Source organism: Gadus chalcogrammus, chromosome 6 (genome assembly GCF_026213295.1).
Source record: "Gadus chalcogrammus isolate NIFS_2021 chromosome 6, NIFS_Gcha_1.0, whole genome shotgun sequence".
Taxonomy (NCBI): domain Eukaryota; kingdom Metazoa; phylum Chordata; class Actinopteri; order Gadiformes; family Gadidae; genus Gadus; species Gadus chalcogrammus.
This window is the reverse complement of record NC_079417.1, coordinates 16,812,184-16,829,521: the sequence shown is the minus strand read 5'-3', so window position 1 is coordinate 16,829,521 and position 17,338 is coordinate 16,812,184. Positions and strand designations below refer to the sequence as shown.

The 17,338-nt window shown below is 47.3% G+C and overlaps 3 protein-coding genes across 13 annotated transcripts in view; 2 read left to right on the top strand and 1 right to left on the bottom strand.

The window, feature by feature from the left end:
- LOC130384960 (ankyrin-1-like) overlaps positions 1-8,700 on the top strand; it is a 56,098-nt gene extending 47,398 nt beyond the window's left edge. For 9 of the 11 annotated variants that reach the window (XM_056593385.1, XM_056593384.1, XM_056593381.1 and 6 more), the window contains 4 exons: positions 1,596-1,679; positions 2,111-2,263; positions 3,630-3,728; positions 5,353-8,700. In XM_056593385.1, coding sequence (XP_056449360.1) covers positions 1,596-1,679; positions 2,111-2,263; positions 3,630-3,701 — 309 coding nt within the window. In that variant the 3' untranslated portion in view covers positions 3,702-3,728; positions 5,353-8,700. Of the gene's footprint in view, positions 19-1,595; positions 1,680-2,110; positions 2,264-3,629; positions 3,729-5,352 lie in introns of all 11 variants that reach the window. The other 2 variants (XM_056593383.1, XM_056593377.1) reach the window with 2 other exon arrangements.
- A 1,463-nt stretch (positions 8,701-10,163) lies between these two features.
- eif4ebp1 (eukaryotic translation initiation factor 4E binding protein 1) lies at positions 10,164-12,674 on the top strand. The gene is made up of 3 exons (XM_056593386.1): positions 10,164-10,589; positions 11,807-11,989; positions 12,193-12,674. Exons 1-3 carry the CDS (start codon positions 10,454-10,456, stop codon positions 12,222-12,224), a joined length of 351 nt encoding a protein of 116 aa, XP_056449361.1. The 5' UTR covers positions 10,164-10,453; the 3' UTR covers positions 12,225-12,674.
- Positions 12,675-14,932: 2,258 nt separating this feature from the next.
- LOC130384341 (nodal homolog) lies at positions 14,933-16,451 on the bottom strand. Its single transcript, XM_056592466.1, has 2 exons — positions 15,591-16,451; positions 14,933-15,303 (listed from the first exon to the last, which is right to left on the bottom strand). Exons 1-2 carry the CDS (start codon positions 16,449-16,451, stop codon positions 15,151-15,153), a joined length of 1,014 nt encoding a protein of 337 aa, XP_056448441.1. The 3' UTR covers positions 14,933-15,150.
- Between the last annotated feature and the right edge of the window lie 887 nt (positions 16,452-17,338).

Genomic DNA, 17,338 nt, shown 5'->3' with positions numbered 1-17,338 from the left:
CGGCGAGTCATCCTCAAGGTACGACGGAGAGGAGGCACCGGCCCGGGGGGAGGGAGCCCTGAATACAGTCTGACATGCACAGTCTGACAGGAACGGATCTGACGTGCACGGATCTGACATGCACAGATCGTACGTGCATAGATTGGATGTTTGATGTGAAAGAGGTTTGAAAGGCATGGCGGAGGTTGGGGATGTGTTGTTTCTGTTTGTCCCAGAGGACAGGGGAGTGCAGGGTGTTTGCACGGGTCGACGTGAAGGTCTGGTCGTGGTTTGGTTCTAGACGAGTTGAGGGGCGTGTTTCTGGCAATGAGCTGACCGACCCTGCAGCCACAAAAAGACCAGGCGCTCCAAAAGGCAGTAGACGGAGCTGCTCCTGTAGCTGACCTCTGTGGTACAGTAGTGGAGAGGCACTGCAGACGCCAGACATATCCAGCTGGCAAATACAGGTTCAGCCGTTCAAAGACGGTATTTTGTAAACTGATTGGTTTGTTAATGTGCTTGTGTGAGAGTTGTGTTTGTTTCGTGCGGGAATGGATGCCAAACATGGCTTGGACTCTATTTCTGATACTGGTATTTAACATAGATGTTGAGATTATGGCCAAGTTTCCCCAGCTCAGTCATTCTCCTGGCATTCACTAGTTTGCTCCATGGTTCCAGCAGAGATACTAAAGCCTGACGCTGGGGGGCTTTACTCAGACTGTAAGCCCCTTTGCTGTCCTGCTGATCGTATAAATAGAGGAACGGTGTTCTGCTGAAATGTGAGCATAATAACATCATGATCTGAGCCTCATTATCCACTGTCTAATCAGGCCAACGGCACGGAGGAGAGTATTATGGGACTCCAGTGATCTCTATCGTTGGTTTAGCATGCTTCTCTGAAGCAGCCCCACGCCTCACCCCTCTGTCTACTCACCCCCATGACGGCCACACCCCCACATGCTAGCAGGCACGGCCGCTGTGTGTAAATACGTACATTCATTGCGGGACTATTTAAAGCACTCCTCATTCCAGAGCCCTGACCTGCATTGTGTGCTGAGGCATGTTGTCTTACTTGCATCAGCTCTATAAAGCTCTATAACACACACATGTTAGCTTAGATACATCACCTCTGTATAGCTCAATAAAACACACACACACACACACACACACACACACACACACACACACACACACACACACACACACACACACACACACGCGCGTGCACGTTAGCTTACACACATCAGCACTGTATAGCAAAATGAAACACACACACGTTAGCTTACATACATCAGCACTGTATAGCTCTTTAACACACACCGACACACACACACACACACACACACACACACACACACACACACACACACACACACACATGCACGTGCGCACACACACGTTATACAGACATTAGCACATGTTGAGCATCTGAACTCATGGCCCTGTGGACCTGAGTGCATCCAGAGGAGGAGGCTCAGGTTCCGCCCCAAACCAGGGCCGACCGGCCCCCTGAAGCTAGCCTTCCGGATGTTTTCCGTGTATGGGCCTGGTCACTTATTGTAGAGGCGATGTGGTCACAGCAGCCCGTAACCTGGTGTCTGTGTTGTTGTGTACAGGGCGATGAGGTGGAGGACCTCGCTGGGGAGCACGTCAGTGAGGAGCAGTTCACGGATGAACATGGAAACATCGTCACTAAGAAGGTTCGATTTCTCTTGTGTCCTGACGAGATGTCTGTGCTCATCTTCAGCCTTTATACTCTGCAGCTCACAACCTACCCTCACCTTTTTGTTATTCCATCTCTTCTTCCATTCTCTCCATGTTGCCACCTCCTTCTGCACCCCCCACTGCTCATTCTCTCCACCGGATGGGTGTGCATATGTATGTGTCTATATGTGTATGTGTGTGTGTGTGTGTGTGTGTGTGTGTGTGTGTGTGTGTGTGTGTGTGTGTGTGTGTGTGTGTGTGTGTGTGTGTGTGTGTGTGTTTGTTTGTGTATGTGTACATGCATGTGTGTATGTGTATGTGTTTGTGTATGTGTGTGTTTGTGTTCCCCTGTATGGGATCCTGTGTGTGTGTGTGTGTGTGTGTGTACCCGTATCGCACATTGCGTGGCTGCGTGTGCGTTGGTTAGATTGTGCGTAAGGTTGTGCGCCGAGGGAAGGGGTCAGGTGAGGAGGGGGGTCAGGAGGGCAGCCTGGAGGGTTCTCTGGAGGACACCAACGAGATGGAGGGCGACCTGGAGCAGCTCATGAACTACGCCGTCCTGGGTCGCGACAGCAGCAAGGTGGGCCACTGATCCGCGCCCCAGCGACCCCCTCCCTGGGACACACTAACCAGGACCCCTGGTCCCCAAGGAGACCCCCTGCTGGGACTCTGAGCACCATGTAGGACAGAGTCCCTAGCGTAGAGCGAGCCCTGAGGCTCCATGCTGCCCTCATTGTGTTTCTAATATTGTCCGTTCATCCTGTTTTTCTAAAATCATTCAAATTAAACGTCAGCCAACCTTCAGGATGGATTGATTGTGCGCTCAGGGCTCAAAGGGAAGAGCATGCGGTGAACATGGTTATAGATGTGGTAACGGTTACATAGAGATGGACGTAGAGGTTCGCTGAGTGTACCTGGGTCAAGGTGTGAATGCTGAACCTCCTTTCCAACACAACCATTAAACCCTTTTCCAACACCCCCCATGAACCCTTTTCCAAAAGCACCCATAAACCCTTTTCCAACACCACCCATAAACCCTTTTCCAACACCACCCATAAACCCTTTTCAAACACCACCCATGAACCCTTTTCCAATCTAGTTGCAGCCCCCCGTCCACCCAATTTTCAACCTCTTCACCTAATCAGTTTTATTTATTAGTTTGACCTCTTGTTGGAACGACAAAAGCAGTCCCAGGGGTCACTAGTCCTACAGTCTCCATGCTGGGCCTCTAATGGTGGATGGTGGACCATCTTGTTGTGATCATGAAAGCCATATCCTCTCTGATCGGAGAGCGTTTCCTCTGAGCTACTAGTCCTAATGAATCTTTGGTCGCTGCATGTGATATGAACCACCCCAGCAGACCCCCATGTAACCAAACACCATCCAGAAATACTCAAGTGTTTTCAATCAGCCTGGATGGTTCACATTGAAAAGGTTTACCAGTTTTAAGTCCAATAAAAAGCGTCCTCATGAAGTTTAGCTGGTCCACTAACTTCACCTGTCACCATTGAACAAAGACATTCTGGGCAAATACTACTGATCCCTGACTGCTTGATCCCAGAGATGTTGCTCATGACGTTTCCCTTCTTCTTCCTCCTCCCTGTCTCTCTCTCTCTCTCCCGCCCCTCCCATCCTTTCTGCCCTCGCTCGCCTGCCTTCCAACACTCACTGCACTCTGCCTCTGTGCTCTTCTTCCTCAATTGACCCCCTCTCCCTTCCTCTTCCTCGTCTGTCCCCCCCTCCCTCCCTTCCTCTTCCTCATATGTCCCCACTCCCTTCCTCTTCCTCCTGCCAATGTGTCCTGCTTTCTTTTTCAACCCCTCCCTTCTTGCCATTTCTCTTGGTTGAATCCCCCCCCCTCCCTCCCTACCGCCCCCTCCTCCCCCGACCTAACTACACCCCCCCCCCCCCCCCCCCCCCTCCATCCCCTCTTCCCCTGCCTGTAGCCGGATATTATGGATGTGAAGAAAGGGGCTCAGATAGTGCAGTGTGCCACTCTGCGGCGGGTAAAGCAGTGAGGCAGACAGAGGGGCGGAGCCCTGCAGGTACCAGACCCCCCAGCCCCGCCCCGGGCAGCTGTGGACGGGGCTAGACATTTAACTCGCCTCCCGGGTTAAATGCGGCTGCTGAATGTGCCCTCGATGTGATGCTAATGGTATCATGCTAACGTGTTTTATATGTGAACTGTGTTAACTAACTCAGTCCACTAATCAGCCATGGATCTGTATCTATATATCTGTATATATGTTATAGAGAAAACATGGTAAGGATTAATATCAATCTGCACAAATCCACTTAGAGCTAATATGCTGTTTACATTGTCAATACTGATTTTGTACTGTAGCTTGGCATTGCTATAGATTATATTGTATACTTATTGTAAACTATACTAATTAAGTATACATACATTAGACTCTGAACTCTTACTCAATTCATTCTAGCATTGATTTATATAGCAGGCCTGTTATATGGAATCTGATAGCTGTCCCATAGAGACTTTAGTGAAGTCACAATTATAGTGTTTGTGTGTGTGTGTGTGTGTGTGTGTGTGTGTGTGTGTGTGTGTGTGTGTGTGTGTGTGTGTGTGTGTGTGTGTGTGTGTGTGTGTGTGTGTGTGTGTGTGTGTGTGTGTGTGTGTGTGTGTTTGAGTGAGAGATCTATTAAAGTATAATGTATATGACCCTCAAGGTCGCTTCCTGTCCTCTCCAGATGAGAGGACAGGAAGTAAGCACTGTTTGTGCTTACAATGATAGTCACATTAATTCAAAGTTATTTAAGTACTGTTGGGCACTTTGCAATCACCAGATGACTCACATTTTGACCCACACAATGTTGAGTGTCCATCACTGAGAGCTCCAGTAACTGGTTCACACTAAGTTAGGGTTCAGTACTGTAAACATAGACAAGACTATGCAGACTTAACACATATCCCTTTAGCTTCAAGACCACTCTGTGATAATACTATCGACTGAAAACTATTTCTAATGACCATACCGGTGTAATTTACCTCTGTTTTGGAGCTTTCCCTTGTCTTCCAAAGTGTGGACAATGCACAGTGTTCCGGGAATCCGGGTTATGGTTTAGTAGCCCAGATGGTGAGGGGAGAGATGGAGCTAAGGTCTGTCTCGGTGTCGCTCAGAATGGCATCAATAATGTATCGCCTAATGAATCTTAGAAGGAGCCAGCCGTTTTAGCTAATTCAACTGTTTAATTAAACATAACAGGATCAGAGTGGAAGTGGTGTGATTTCAATCTGGATATGCATGGGCTGTAGTTTGAAAAGGATGGATTGCCTTCTTCTACACCATTCCAAGGGCTCTCCCACAAGCTCCACAGTGAAGATGCTATACATAGGATGTGAGAGTTGTAAAGAGGGGAAGCAACATTTTGAAACTAAACCAAATAACCTCTCTCCCTCGATCATCTACCAATGAGAAGTGTTGCATTTCACACACCTTCTATTGAAAGGGAAGATATTTCCCAGGTCTCACAATCATTTTGTAAGGCCTGGGAAATGATCAAAGGTCGAAATTACACCGGTAAAATTATCCTGCAAGGCTGTTGTCTGTTAACTGCAGTTTGCATGTGGTGCCTGGGCAGTTTGTTCCCCTCGGGGTTAGGGTCTGCGTGACTCGTCCTTCAGGCTGTCGTGTCTCTCTCCACACACAGGGCTCCCCACAGGATCTCCCAACCTCACCGAAACCATCCTACATAGACACATGACGGACAACGGGGGGTGGCGGAGAGACCTCCTCGGAGGAGCAGCGGACACCGACGAAACGTACACACAGCTAGCGGCCACACGACCATCAGCGCCGCCAACAGGAAGTGGATCTACTGTCGTTTTTTCTTACTTCCTTTTTTTTTTTTAAAGAAACTCTAAAAGAACATGGGGTTCTAGGTTAGACGCATGATTTTTTCGTACAAAAAAAAACCAAACCAAACTCAAACAAACAAAAAAAGCAACCAAAACGTGCTTCCTGTTATCTGTTCAGCATGCTGATTGCTGCTGCATGGCCTGTCTTTAGCTACCAGTACAGAGAGATCTAGGGTGGGGGGGCCGGAGAGGACGTCCAGGCTCTAATGCCACGTAGGGTTCGTCAGACTGGCCCTTTCTCTCCATTACTCTGGGAAAAGAAAAAAATGTGTGTGAATTTGCATAATCTCTAGGCAACAGGTTTGTATCTCTCCATATTCCCGCCAGTCGGACCACATCACAGACCAGTATGCCAAACCACCACGTCCACGTCCCAGTGCTCAAAGTCCAGTACGCTACACTACCACCAAAGGAAAGCTGTGCTGTACATAACCTGGTGTTGGGATGTGTACCTCGTGTTGTTCGTGTTGTTACACCATCACCATGCTGCTCTTCCGAACCTGTGGTGTTACTTTGTGTTCATCTGGCTTGTTCCAACCTAACTCTATATATATAATATATATATATATATATATATACATATATAAGATATATACTATTATTCTATCTACATCTCCTGAACCCTATGTGCACGCGAACAAGCAGACCTCTGTTGTGTTGCTCTGTATTATTGGTCCTTTATGTTGGTGTCCGGATTAGTGATTTAAACAAGATGCCACCCTGCACCTTCTGACCGATCACGGTCTGGAAGGCACCAGTGGGCTCCACCCCCTCGCCCGTCCCTCCCCTCAGACCTCTGAGGGCAGCCTTTTGTAGTAGATGTAGCAGCAGTCTTGTCATCCCCCAACAGGGGGCAGGATTTCACTTCCACTTAGTAGCTTTAATGTCTGACTTGAATCTTGACCTTACAGTAGTAGACTGCTATTAGTACTCATGGAGTGGTACAAACATATAAAGAATTTCAGCAACTACTGTTGATGTCACTTTGATGTTGGGTATAGGGGGGGAATCCTAACGGTTATAATGTAGCTATGATGTGGTCAGGGAGCTGGACCGGGGCTTGGAGGGCCGGAGTCCAACGTGTCTGAGCGCTCGTGTTGAGCATCAATGTTTGTTTTCTTGACAGTTAAGGACAGTCAGTCGCCGATCACTGTGATGAGAAACTGTAATACTGACCCCGTTACTGTGAGCCTGGGAACCTGCTTCCTCGCCCTGGTTCTTGTCTCACTTCCAAACCTTTTAGTTCCTACTTTACTGTCCGACCTTCAGAAGCAATAAGAACTATGAGCGGATGTGTGTGCGTGTGTGTTGCTGCGTGTGATCCCATATCATATTCAAACTCAATTTTCTCTTCTAACCATAGCTATACACTTCTATTAAAAATGATGTCAACACATTACTGTTTATCTAAGGAGCCGTATTGTTTAAGGAACAGGGATAGTTTGAGTTTATCTGTATATCCCCCGTCATGCTGCTCATGGTTTTGCAACATCCCTCATCAGGAGGATGTGTCCTTTATTTACGCCTTAATATAATTTTTGCTGAGCTCAAAAGAAGTTGAATGTTTGTTTATTTGCGTGTGCAGACGAACGTGTTTGTGTGTGCGTGACAGAGAAAGTGACACGGACACACAAGAGAAAGGTTTTTTAAGAATCATCAACTCAGTAATGCAATGAGGAGATGGATATATAGCGACTGCATAGAAATATTTTTGGAGAAGGAACTCACGACATACAAGACAGCGATCCACCCAGCATGTTTTTTTGTACATACCAGATGCTTTGGTTTTCCTACTTCTTGGACCATCACCTCGTTCTAGTTGCCGCACAAATATGTAAACTCACAAGGACTCAACAACCGCACACCTTCGAGGTTTAGTTCAACTCTGCAGCCAGACATGACATAGAGGAATGTAACTTCACAACATACACGTCTGTAGAACTGCTCGATTCTCCTTTGGAAGATGACTCCTGGCACTCAGTTATTTTACACCCGTGCTTTCCCTTTCATTTGAAATATACTGATTATCTTCTATGACGAGAGAAACACAAGATTGTTTACGGAGTCATATCTACACCTAAATTGTGTTACTTTTTCTTTACTGCATCCATGGCTTCTGTTCAAAATATTCTCACTTTTTTCTCACAAGCATTTCGTGACTGAGAATGTTTTTAAATTCTAAGTGTGAATGGGGTTTTATTTTATAGGACACTTAACAAAAGTGATAACGTTGGTGGTGCAGATTCATTAAATATATTTTTCATTTTGAAAAATACAATACAATAACAGTCAATACGGTTGAGGTGCACAGTGATGAGGAAAAGTCAACGAATAGCTTTGTAGCGGTTGAGAGCTGGATGCAACACATGTTTTTATTATTATTCTTAGGTCCTGGTTAATAGACTCTGACAGGCTCTGCTCGCCCAATAGGCCACTATGAGATGCTCCTGACTGTAAGATCTGTTGTCTCGAAGAGTGAAGGAGCATATCATCAACACTAGAACATATCAACCTCCTCGTGGTTTCATGAGTTGTAGTTCTGAACAGGAGCACCACTCCTGAAGCCAGCCCTGACCTGGAGGTGAGAGAGCGTTGAGGACTGAGTGTTTCTGAGAGGAGGCTTGAGGGACGTTTAGTGATCCAACTGTTGGCTCGGTGCACTCAGCAGCCAGACTTTCAAGATGACAAGCATTACCCCTCAACACAGCAAAACCTTCCTCAATCTACCGCTGCCCCCACCCAGCTTCTTTTGCCAAATAGGAGCCTCTCAGCCGGGTGTAGGGCTGTCCGCAGGGGTCTGGAACCAGACGCTATCCAACGGGCCGGGACAGAGAAGGCCACAAGTGCACGGAGACATTGGAACGTCAGATGTGTTCAACCAGAAGAAGAACAACCAACCAAACCTTGCACTTGTGGAATAATGAGACGAAGACATGCATCGAGTTCATGCAAAAATATTATACTGTTGCAAAAACTAGAGATCACATGTATATTCCTTTTAGAATGGATTGAAGATATTATTAACGCAATAGCATATTACTCAATACTAAGGAATGCAACTGCGCACATGCACAGAATATGTTTTTGACATAAAAGCTATATATATATGAAATATATGAAAAATCTCTATATATATATATTTACTTAGAATGCTATGCACCCTTACTTATCAACTGGGATTCTAATTATGTTATGGATGTACTTTTAGCATCATACAGCTGTAGCTACCAGGGACCTGCTCTGGGTAATGCCTGCACCCTGGGGGAATAGGGGCCTTGTGGGGATTTTAACTTGTTGGTTTGCTTTTTTTTATTGGTATGGAGAGTCAAATATGAATAAAAAAATATATATGTGAAAGCCTTTTAATCAAATAAAATTGGAAGACATCTGTTGAAAAATTTACTCTGTACACCAGCTCAACATTTGCAAAATTAATAAAGAAATCAAACAGTTATTCTCTGCTTAGCGTGTATGACTGAATGAAACTTGCAAGTGTTCCATAGTCTCTGCCTCTCCAATTAATAATAATAATAAATAATAATACATTTAATTTAGAGGCGCCTTTCAAGACACCCAAGGTCACCTTACAGAGCATATAGAGCATAATTAACTTTTGTTCATTATTGTACAACCCTTTTAATCATACAATTGAACCGAGAAATATATTTGGGAATTAGGGGTACATTTATATTTAAGATTAGCAGGAATCAGGAAAGTACAAAATACAACTATTAACAAACCTCTAGTCTCGCAAAGCCAGACCAAACTACAGCAAGTAGAATAACAAACCTCTAACCCCGGTAGCACGTTAGCATGTTGACGGTGTTCTGCTCCAGCAGGAGGCGCAGTACTCAACCAAACCTCCGGCCACACACCGGCGCTGAAGCGCAGCGGTGTGCATTTCACGCGCGTCAAAAGCCGGCCCTAGCACCGGCGCTCTACCGCACCGTTATATGCTTTGAAAGAAGCAGATCAACAAACTTAGTCGCTATAGGCTACCATAACGTCATAGGCCTACCAGTTGTTTTATGAATACATATATGGCCCTGATGCCCATGATCCTCTGTTTGTGCTTACAATGATAGTCACATTACTTTAAGTACTGTCGGGCACTTTGTTTACGGTTTAGTCACTTTACACACTTTATTTACTTTCATTGCTCATTCCTTTTGCATTGTGGAATTATTCATCTAGATTCTAGTGCATCATCAATCTCCATATGTACAGGAACTTGTATCAAGCGGTGATGTACCAAACAGCTTTAAAAAGCACTTTTTCCGGGGCGGCGACGCTAGGGAATCCTAGTGGCGTGAATCCTAGTTGGGCATCGCGGCGCGCTGTGTGGGCTAGTACGTGCGGAATAATGAGGGCGTTCTTTTCCCACTCAGAGAGCTCGGCCTTCCTCTTCTTTTTGACGCGCCGCTTCGGCGCCGGTGTTTGTTGGGCTTTACCCGGCCGTATGCGGATGGTGTTCTGCTCCAGCAGGAGGCGCAGTAAATCAACCAAACCTCTGACCCCGGCAACATGCTGACGGTGTTCATCTCCACTAGGGGGCGCAGTAACTCAAACAAACCTTTAACCCCGGCAGCATGCTGATGGTGTTCTGCTCCGCTAGGGGGCGCAGTAACTCAACTCCGGTTTCTCCTGGTTTCCTATTTTCGGTGAATGAAGGCGAAGGAACGTGTGCTCAGGTTCTCCGGATAACCTGACTGTGTTCTGTATTGTAATGTGACAAGTTGTGCTTCCTGTTACTGTCTGTTTGCACTTTTGAACCAACGGTATTGTATTTATCAGTATTTAGCTGCTCTTTGACGCGGACAACGCTGCGCTTTGTGTTGAAGCGACACTTGTAGACGGTTTGTTTGGTAGCTGAGGATCATTCTAGTAAACAACATGTCTGAGAGCAGCCTGAAGACCACCTCCAAGTCCATCCCCACCCGGCGGGTGGTGATCAACAGCGCGGACCACATGCCCCAGGTGGACTACTCCTCGACCCCCGGGGGGACCCTGTTCAGCACCACGCCCGGAGGTAACGAACCACTCCGAGTGAAGACATCAACCGAGTCGTCGCCGGTCTCCATGCGTTGATTCCTGTGGTGTCTGGGAGGTGGTGAACTTCCCTTGAACGGCTCGGTGTTAACTGGACCGTCCCTGCTGGGTTCATACATTGGACCAGACTGGGACAACATGGAGAATGAACTTGATATCAGTTACATTGTTCATACTTAAAGTTTAATCGTAATTGCATTCGTTAAATATCGACTGCTGGTACCACTAATGCACATGGTGGTTTAACCTGTCAGTAACGAATGGTGCTATTGGCCAAACAAGGCAACGTGTGTTTGAAACAAAATAAGCCATGATTGGTCAATTCAACCTGAGGTTAACCACGGTCTTCTGTCCCGATCCCTCCCTCCTGACATTTGCCTTATATATATACTGCGCATGTGCATACGCTTCCGCATGCGCACACGTACATTTGGTCACTTTACGATGGGTTTATCGGGATTCCGAATACAGAAATTTACACAATGTGATTTAATCATGAACCAATACCATAATTAAATAATTACGTAATAATATAACATAATTATTGCCGTGTGCATATGTGATTTGATTTTTTTTGATATTTTCGGCGTCTTTTAGTCATTTTTGATTTTTCTTTCTTTTATGCAAACCATCCAGTCAGTCTTTACCGTCCATTAAATGGATGACAGTAGCTGACAATGTGAAGGGAGGCTACTCTGCTTTGTATGGATTCTCATTTCAAACGTCTGGCCCCACAATGACCCCAGGGGGGCTGGACTGTTTTCATTATTCGCTGCTGACCCAACCTCCTCTTTCCATCGAGGAAGCCGTATAACCCTTCCCGTGAGTTGGTTATAGTGTTATAGTTTGGTTTTCTAAAGTTAGGAAATGATAAGTCCTGCAGGAAGTCAGTGTCGCTCATCTGTAAGGTGTGTTGTTGATATTGTTGGTGTGTGCAGGAGGGAGACTGTTAGCCTCTGAATCAGGATCCTCCATTTCCATCAACCGGGAAATGATGTATGTCTAATATTAATGGTGATAATATTGGAGAATTCTAGCCTATATGTGTTTTATAGTAATTATTATTGGTTATATTATCTATTCCTTTTAAACGGGAAACGCCATGAAAATTAACACAGGATGAAACGCAATGCATGAACACCAGAAAGGATTGCATTTGCTAACCCAACGTTTGCATCTCCCCTGCTCACCCCAAAGGCACCAGGATAATCTACGATCGCAAGTTCCTGTTGGAGCGCCGCAGCTCCCCGGTGGCTAGGACCCCACCCCGGGGTCTGCCCGACATTCCAGGGGTGACCAGCCCCCCTGTTAAAGACAAGGCCCCGAACGGAGAACCTCTCAATAACAACGTCATCAAGACACCTGACAGCAAGGCTGCTGGTGAGTGTTAACGCATGTACTCACCGCACGCACACACTCAGATGATGAAGATGGTTTGTTTGTTTAAGTATGCGTCCTAGGACAAGAGGTAGGTTATCAGATGAACTTCCTGGTTTGGATAGTTAGTAAATACAGTGAGTTGACTCTGCCAGTTTTCTGCCATTTCTAAATTGAACTACAATCTGCTGCCCGCTCTCCTCAAGGCGATGATGCCCAGTTTGAGATGGACATCTAGTGGCCCCTGGAGGGGACCCTGAAGAGGCCCCTACGGAGCCAGGCGACCCTCTGGGTCCTGACGGGCCCCTGCCCTCCTCTCCTGCCGAGGCGGGGCCTTCAGCTCGGTTCCTCAGGGCCTCCGTGAGCCCGCAGCCTGGTGCTGGACGGACCGCTTCCTCTGGTCACATGGAACGCAAACCAAGGACCTATCATTCAAGCCTGTTTACTGGCCACACACTTATCTATGGTCCAATTTAAATAACACGTCAGATGACAGATTTATTTTTTCATTCCAACTGATTTAGGCACTTTTGAACCTTGCCAGTTGTGACCGGAATATCATTTGTTGATCAGGCTGTTTAAAGACTTGTTCACATACAGAGACTGTATCGGCTGCTTTGGTTGATGACATGAACAGGAAAATCACATGGAGTTAGGGTGAGAAAGCATTAAAGGCAAACAAAACTTACCTTGTCCCTTGTGTCAATTTCATCAAGATTAATTTGATTTACAATCATTAAACCTTTCCGACATGCATCTCCTCACGGTGAACAAATCTGCCTCAAGAACCTGGGACTTCCCCCTGGATATATTTTCTGCTATTTAAAATTGTGTTAAAAAACTTATATTCCTAAGGATCCTAGGTTTTTTTACTCAGACAAATGTCCTTTAGCACATATCAGCTATATGTCTTCATTGTCTTTAATATGCCTTCAATCTGACATAAAGGGAAGTCTGTACAATAAAATATACCCCCAGGAGCCATTCACTTCTAAAAAGGTGTGTTTTATAACACATAAAGAATTGATTCAATGCTTGTATCAACATCAAGATGGATTCCTATGATCTTGAGTCCAATACAAAAGGTGATCAGGACAGAATTCTGAACAATATTCACATTTTTAGACTCATAACTCCTCAGCCTTTTCACGTACGGTCATGAATGTTTGTTCACTCATCACATTTAAGCTGGGGCTATTCCAGCCTTTGCAATCGTATTTCAACAAACCACATAAACACAAATGACACACAACACTCGCATAGAAAGTGAACCTATGACTTTGACCTATGGACAGATTAAAATAATAGATTATTTAATCACTCGCTGGTCAATAATCAGTAATCTTTAAAACACCAGGGGTCTGGCCCAAAGACCTCTGCTCTGATAACTAGTCAGAGGCCCTTTATGGTAAGAGGTCAATACACACACCCACACCCACACACACACACACACACACACACACACACACACACACACACACACACACACACACACACACAGTTAAAAGGCCTCTCACTTCCTCTAACAGCAGTTGTCATGATGACTGTCATGTCCTCAGTACATGTCATATATCACCGGGTAGAAAACAAAAGGTCTGCAGAGGGCCTGATCACTCAGAGGGTAATAGAGGGTGAACAGTGGACTGAAGAAGAGGATCCAATGGTTGTAGAGTCTCAATACACGCATTGGATGTGTTTGAAGTAAGTCTCTTTCCCTAGTACTATAACCCCCCCCCAGAGTCTAATTGGAGGATTTGCCAACGCATTGAATGAGTGTTCAACATTCCTAAATCACAGAGGAGGCTTCGGCTTAAAACAAGCGACTACTCTTATGAAAACAGAAACCAGACAATTCTAAAAATCTAAAACCGGGCTTGGTTCTGTCCATTACTTTCTTGAAGAACAGGAATTTCTGAATCCATTTAAGGGTAAAGTCATTGATATGAATCCACCTGCTAATGAAGCTATTCACATAAATATGGAGGAGATTAGCCTATCAATCATTTAACAACACTTAGCAGTTATGTTCAAATAGACAAGAAATAGAGGGATTCTCTATAAAGTGACTTACTAGCATATCCTCAAGGGTGAGAGAGAAGAGTTATCCAGTGTATGTGTAATACGGAGGATTTTACACACTATCTACTGGTTGGAAAGGTCAGACCCTGCAAATGTCCCAACAAGGACAACTATCAAATAAGTGGAGCAACAAATATGCCTTATCCATCATCAAATATCTACCCTGTAATGTACTACACCAAGTTAACTTCTTTTGTAATTCAACTTTAGCAAGGAAGTGTGTGCGTTCATATGTGTATTAGAGTCATAAGGCTAAGATGACCCCCCCCCCCCCCCCAGTAGCCTTGCGTTCGAAGTGTGCAGACATTTAATCTTCTCTCTGCCTTATGGCATTCTGCAGGAGCCTGGGCCTGACATCCCCCCCCCCTCCCCACCATGACACCTCTGTTTCCTGCATCCCCCCACCCCCCTAAAACAAACAAGGCTACTGTTCTTCAGCCTCCTCAACGATGACCTCGTGTTGGTTCCTCATGGCCGTTTGATCTCACCAAACACAGACCCCCTCCCTGTTGTCTAATGATGGGTCTGTGATGGCCCTCCTCAACCGAGATGTGGATTAGAGGTGAAGAGGGCAGATAAACGCTGACCTTCTCACAGCCATGACTGTTTCTTCACTAGATTTTCACAATGCAAGCTGCGTTGTCCAATTAAAAGTGTTTATTTTGTTTAAAGTTAGTTATTAAAATTATTCTACCATATGTTATATATAAATAAATCTTAATAGAAGCAATACAAAAAAAGTATAATATTTGGTTTCATTTATTCATTTTTTATCCAATTGTTTGTACAAAAATATACATTCACACATATTATAAATATTACAAAAAATGACAGAGAAAACAAACAGTATGATATAGCACCCAGTTTTATATTTATATATTTATATATATCCTTTTTATTTACAAAGATGATCATGGTCGTTGCATTACATGAGTTTAATCTGCTGCTCATCCGCCTGTCGCCCCTGAGGATCTCTTGAGGTCTCAGTGACAGCCGCACCCCTTCACCATCATGTCCTCGTGGCGTTGGGGGTCTCAGTGACAGCCGCACCCCTCCTCCATCATGTCCTCGTGGCGTTGGGGGTCTCAGTGACAGCCACACTCCTCCACCATCATGTCCTCGTGGTGCCGAAGAACCACGTCGTCGTCCTCGTAGTACAGCATGGAGAGCGGGGCGAGGCGCGTGGCCACGCAGGACGGGCAGGACACGCGCTCAGGCTGGTGGAGCCGCAGGAGACTCTGTGACAGGACCAACATGTCAGCAACATGGACAACATGAGGCTCTGGGACAGGACCAACATGTCAGCAACATGGACAACATGAGTCTCTGGGACAGGACTAACATGTCAGCAACATGGACAACATGAGGCTCTGGGACAGGACCAACATGTCAGCAACATGGACAACATGAGCCTCTGGGACAGGACCAACATGTCAGCAACATGGACAACATGAGTCTCTGGGACAGGACCAACATGTCCCAGCGACAGACAGACAGACATGGGTGTAGACGGCAGGAGGCTTACCTGCATGTAGGCGTGGTTGGTGGGCTGCAGGGATTCGTCCAGGGGCGTGGGGCACAACCCCTCACAGCGGTAGGCGTTGTAGCGCTTGGGGTGAACGATCCACTCGTCCCAGCCGATCTGCTCGAAGTCCACCATCATGTCCACCCTTCGGCACAGCGCCCCCCCGCCGGCCTCTTGGGGGGCCGCTGTCGCTGCCGCCTCGTGGTCCGCCAGGCGGATCCTGTCCATGCGGTTCCTCTTGTGGCGCCGGGCCTGCCCCCGGGCCACGCCCACGTACTTGGAGCGGTCCACGGCCCGGATTAGGCTGCGGACGCCGCTGCCCTCGGGGGGCGGCTGGTGGGTGGAGTAGACGACCATCATGACGCGGCCCGCGGCCGGGTGACGCTTCTGCCCACGTCTCCCTCCTCGTGTTCCGCTGGCTTCTGCCTCCTCCTCCTGGGCCCCACTCCCGTCCTCAGCCCCGGGGGGCAGGACCCCGGCTGAGGCCCCTCCGGGCCGGTCGCCCTGACGAAGCCAGAGCGTCAGCAGGGAGGTCACGTCGAACACCCTCCAGGAGGACTGCAGTGTGCTGTTGGGAGAGGCGACGAAGCTGCCCAGGTGGAGCCCCTCCCCCCGGGGACAGGGTCTGGAGAGGGGGCCCGCGGAGCAGCTCTGCCTGGGGGAGTGATAGACGTCCACGGTGACGCGGGGCGAGGCCGAGAACGCCGGCAGCCGGACACGGAGCTCCGCCGACTGCACCGGGTCACCGGCAGTGACCGAGGACATGTCAAAGGTGATGGTCCATCTGTCCCCCTCCTGGAGGCAGCCTGGAACAAGACAGGAACGTGAATGGATGGTTCCGGCTGACTGTGCTTCCACCATGGCAGCTCAAAGAACTCTTAATGTTAACCCTCATTAACAAGTTAAATCGTTCTGCTCACATCCCACCTTAGCCTGGAGGAGCAGAGTTTTGAACCCTCAACCCGTCCAGTTGCCAGACAACTCCTTCTCCCTCCGGAGCTGTCACTTCTAGACAAGTGTGGACAAATGTCAGTCAGGGTGGTGGGAGGCTCAGGGCAGGATGTGTACTCAACCCCCCCACGCTAAGACGTCTGAGCAGCTAATACACACACCCCGTCACATAAAACAGGGATGGCCCTTCAAAGTGGAATAAGCACTTTGACGCTCGAGGGCAGCAGAGAGGAACGGGTCAGATAAGAGAGATAAGAGCTCAGAACTAAAGCAGGAGTGAAGGATGGAGAGGATCTGGGGTGAAACCCCCTGATCACTGACCAATGTAGCCTACCCCGAGTCCTCACTGCTCCATACAGAGGATCAAATAAAAGGATTCCAAGTAGCAATGTGTACGTCCAAATAATGAAAGCAGGGAGCAATGTCAAACAGTACACCCTTGCATAACACTGATACTACTATTTTAAGTAGTATGAAAATACCTAGAAAAATAAAAAACATAAAGAAGCCAAACAAACATGAGCTCACCCTGTGCCATCAGACTCAGGACGGAGTCAGACTGGGAGGACGGCCGGTCCCCGCCGGTCCCCGGAGCGCCTCCAGCCCCGGGCGCCGCCGTGGGGTCCCCCGTCTGGAAGGAGCGGTACAGCTGCATCATGTACAGAGGGTACGGGACACGGCGGGATGACGAGAGGATCCCGGGTCCCGGGCTGGGGCTGGGGCTGGCGCGGTCGATCCCCTGGGGCAGGGAGAGGGCTCCGGGGCAGAGGGCCAGGAGCGCTCCCGACAAACACAGT

Bases quoted from the DNA above. Each gene is read 5' to 3' on its own strand.
- LOC130384341 (XM_056592466.1), bottom strand. From the start codon at position 16,451: ATGGTGGAAGCACAGTCAGCCGGAACCATCCATTCACGTTCCTGTCTT. The intron at 15,304-15,590 runs GTAAGCCTCCTG...GTCCTGTCACAG, and splicing joins CCAACCACGCCTACATGCAG to AGTCTCCTGCGGCTCCACCA.
- eif4ebp1 (XM_056593386.1), top strand. From the start codon at position 10,454: ATGTCTGAGAGCAGCCTGAAGACCACCTCCAAGTCCATCCCCACCCGG. The intron at 10,590-11,806 runs GTAACGAACCAC...CTCACCCCAAAG, and splicing joins GTTCAGCACCACGCCCGGAG to GCACCAGGATAATCTACGAT. The intron at 11,990-12,192 runs GTGAGTGTTAAC...GCTCTCCTCAAG, and splicing joins ACCTGACAGCAAGGCTGCTG to GCGATGATGCCCAGTTTGAG.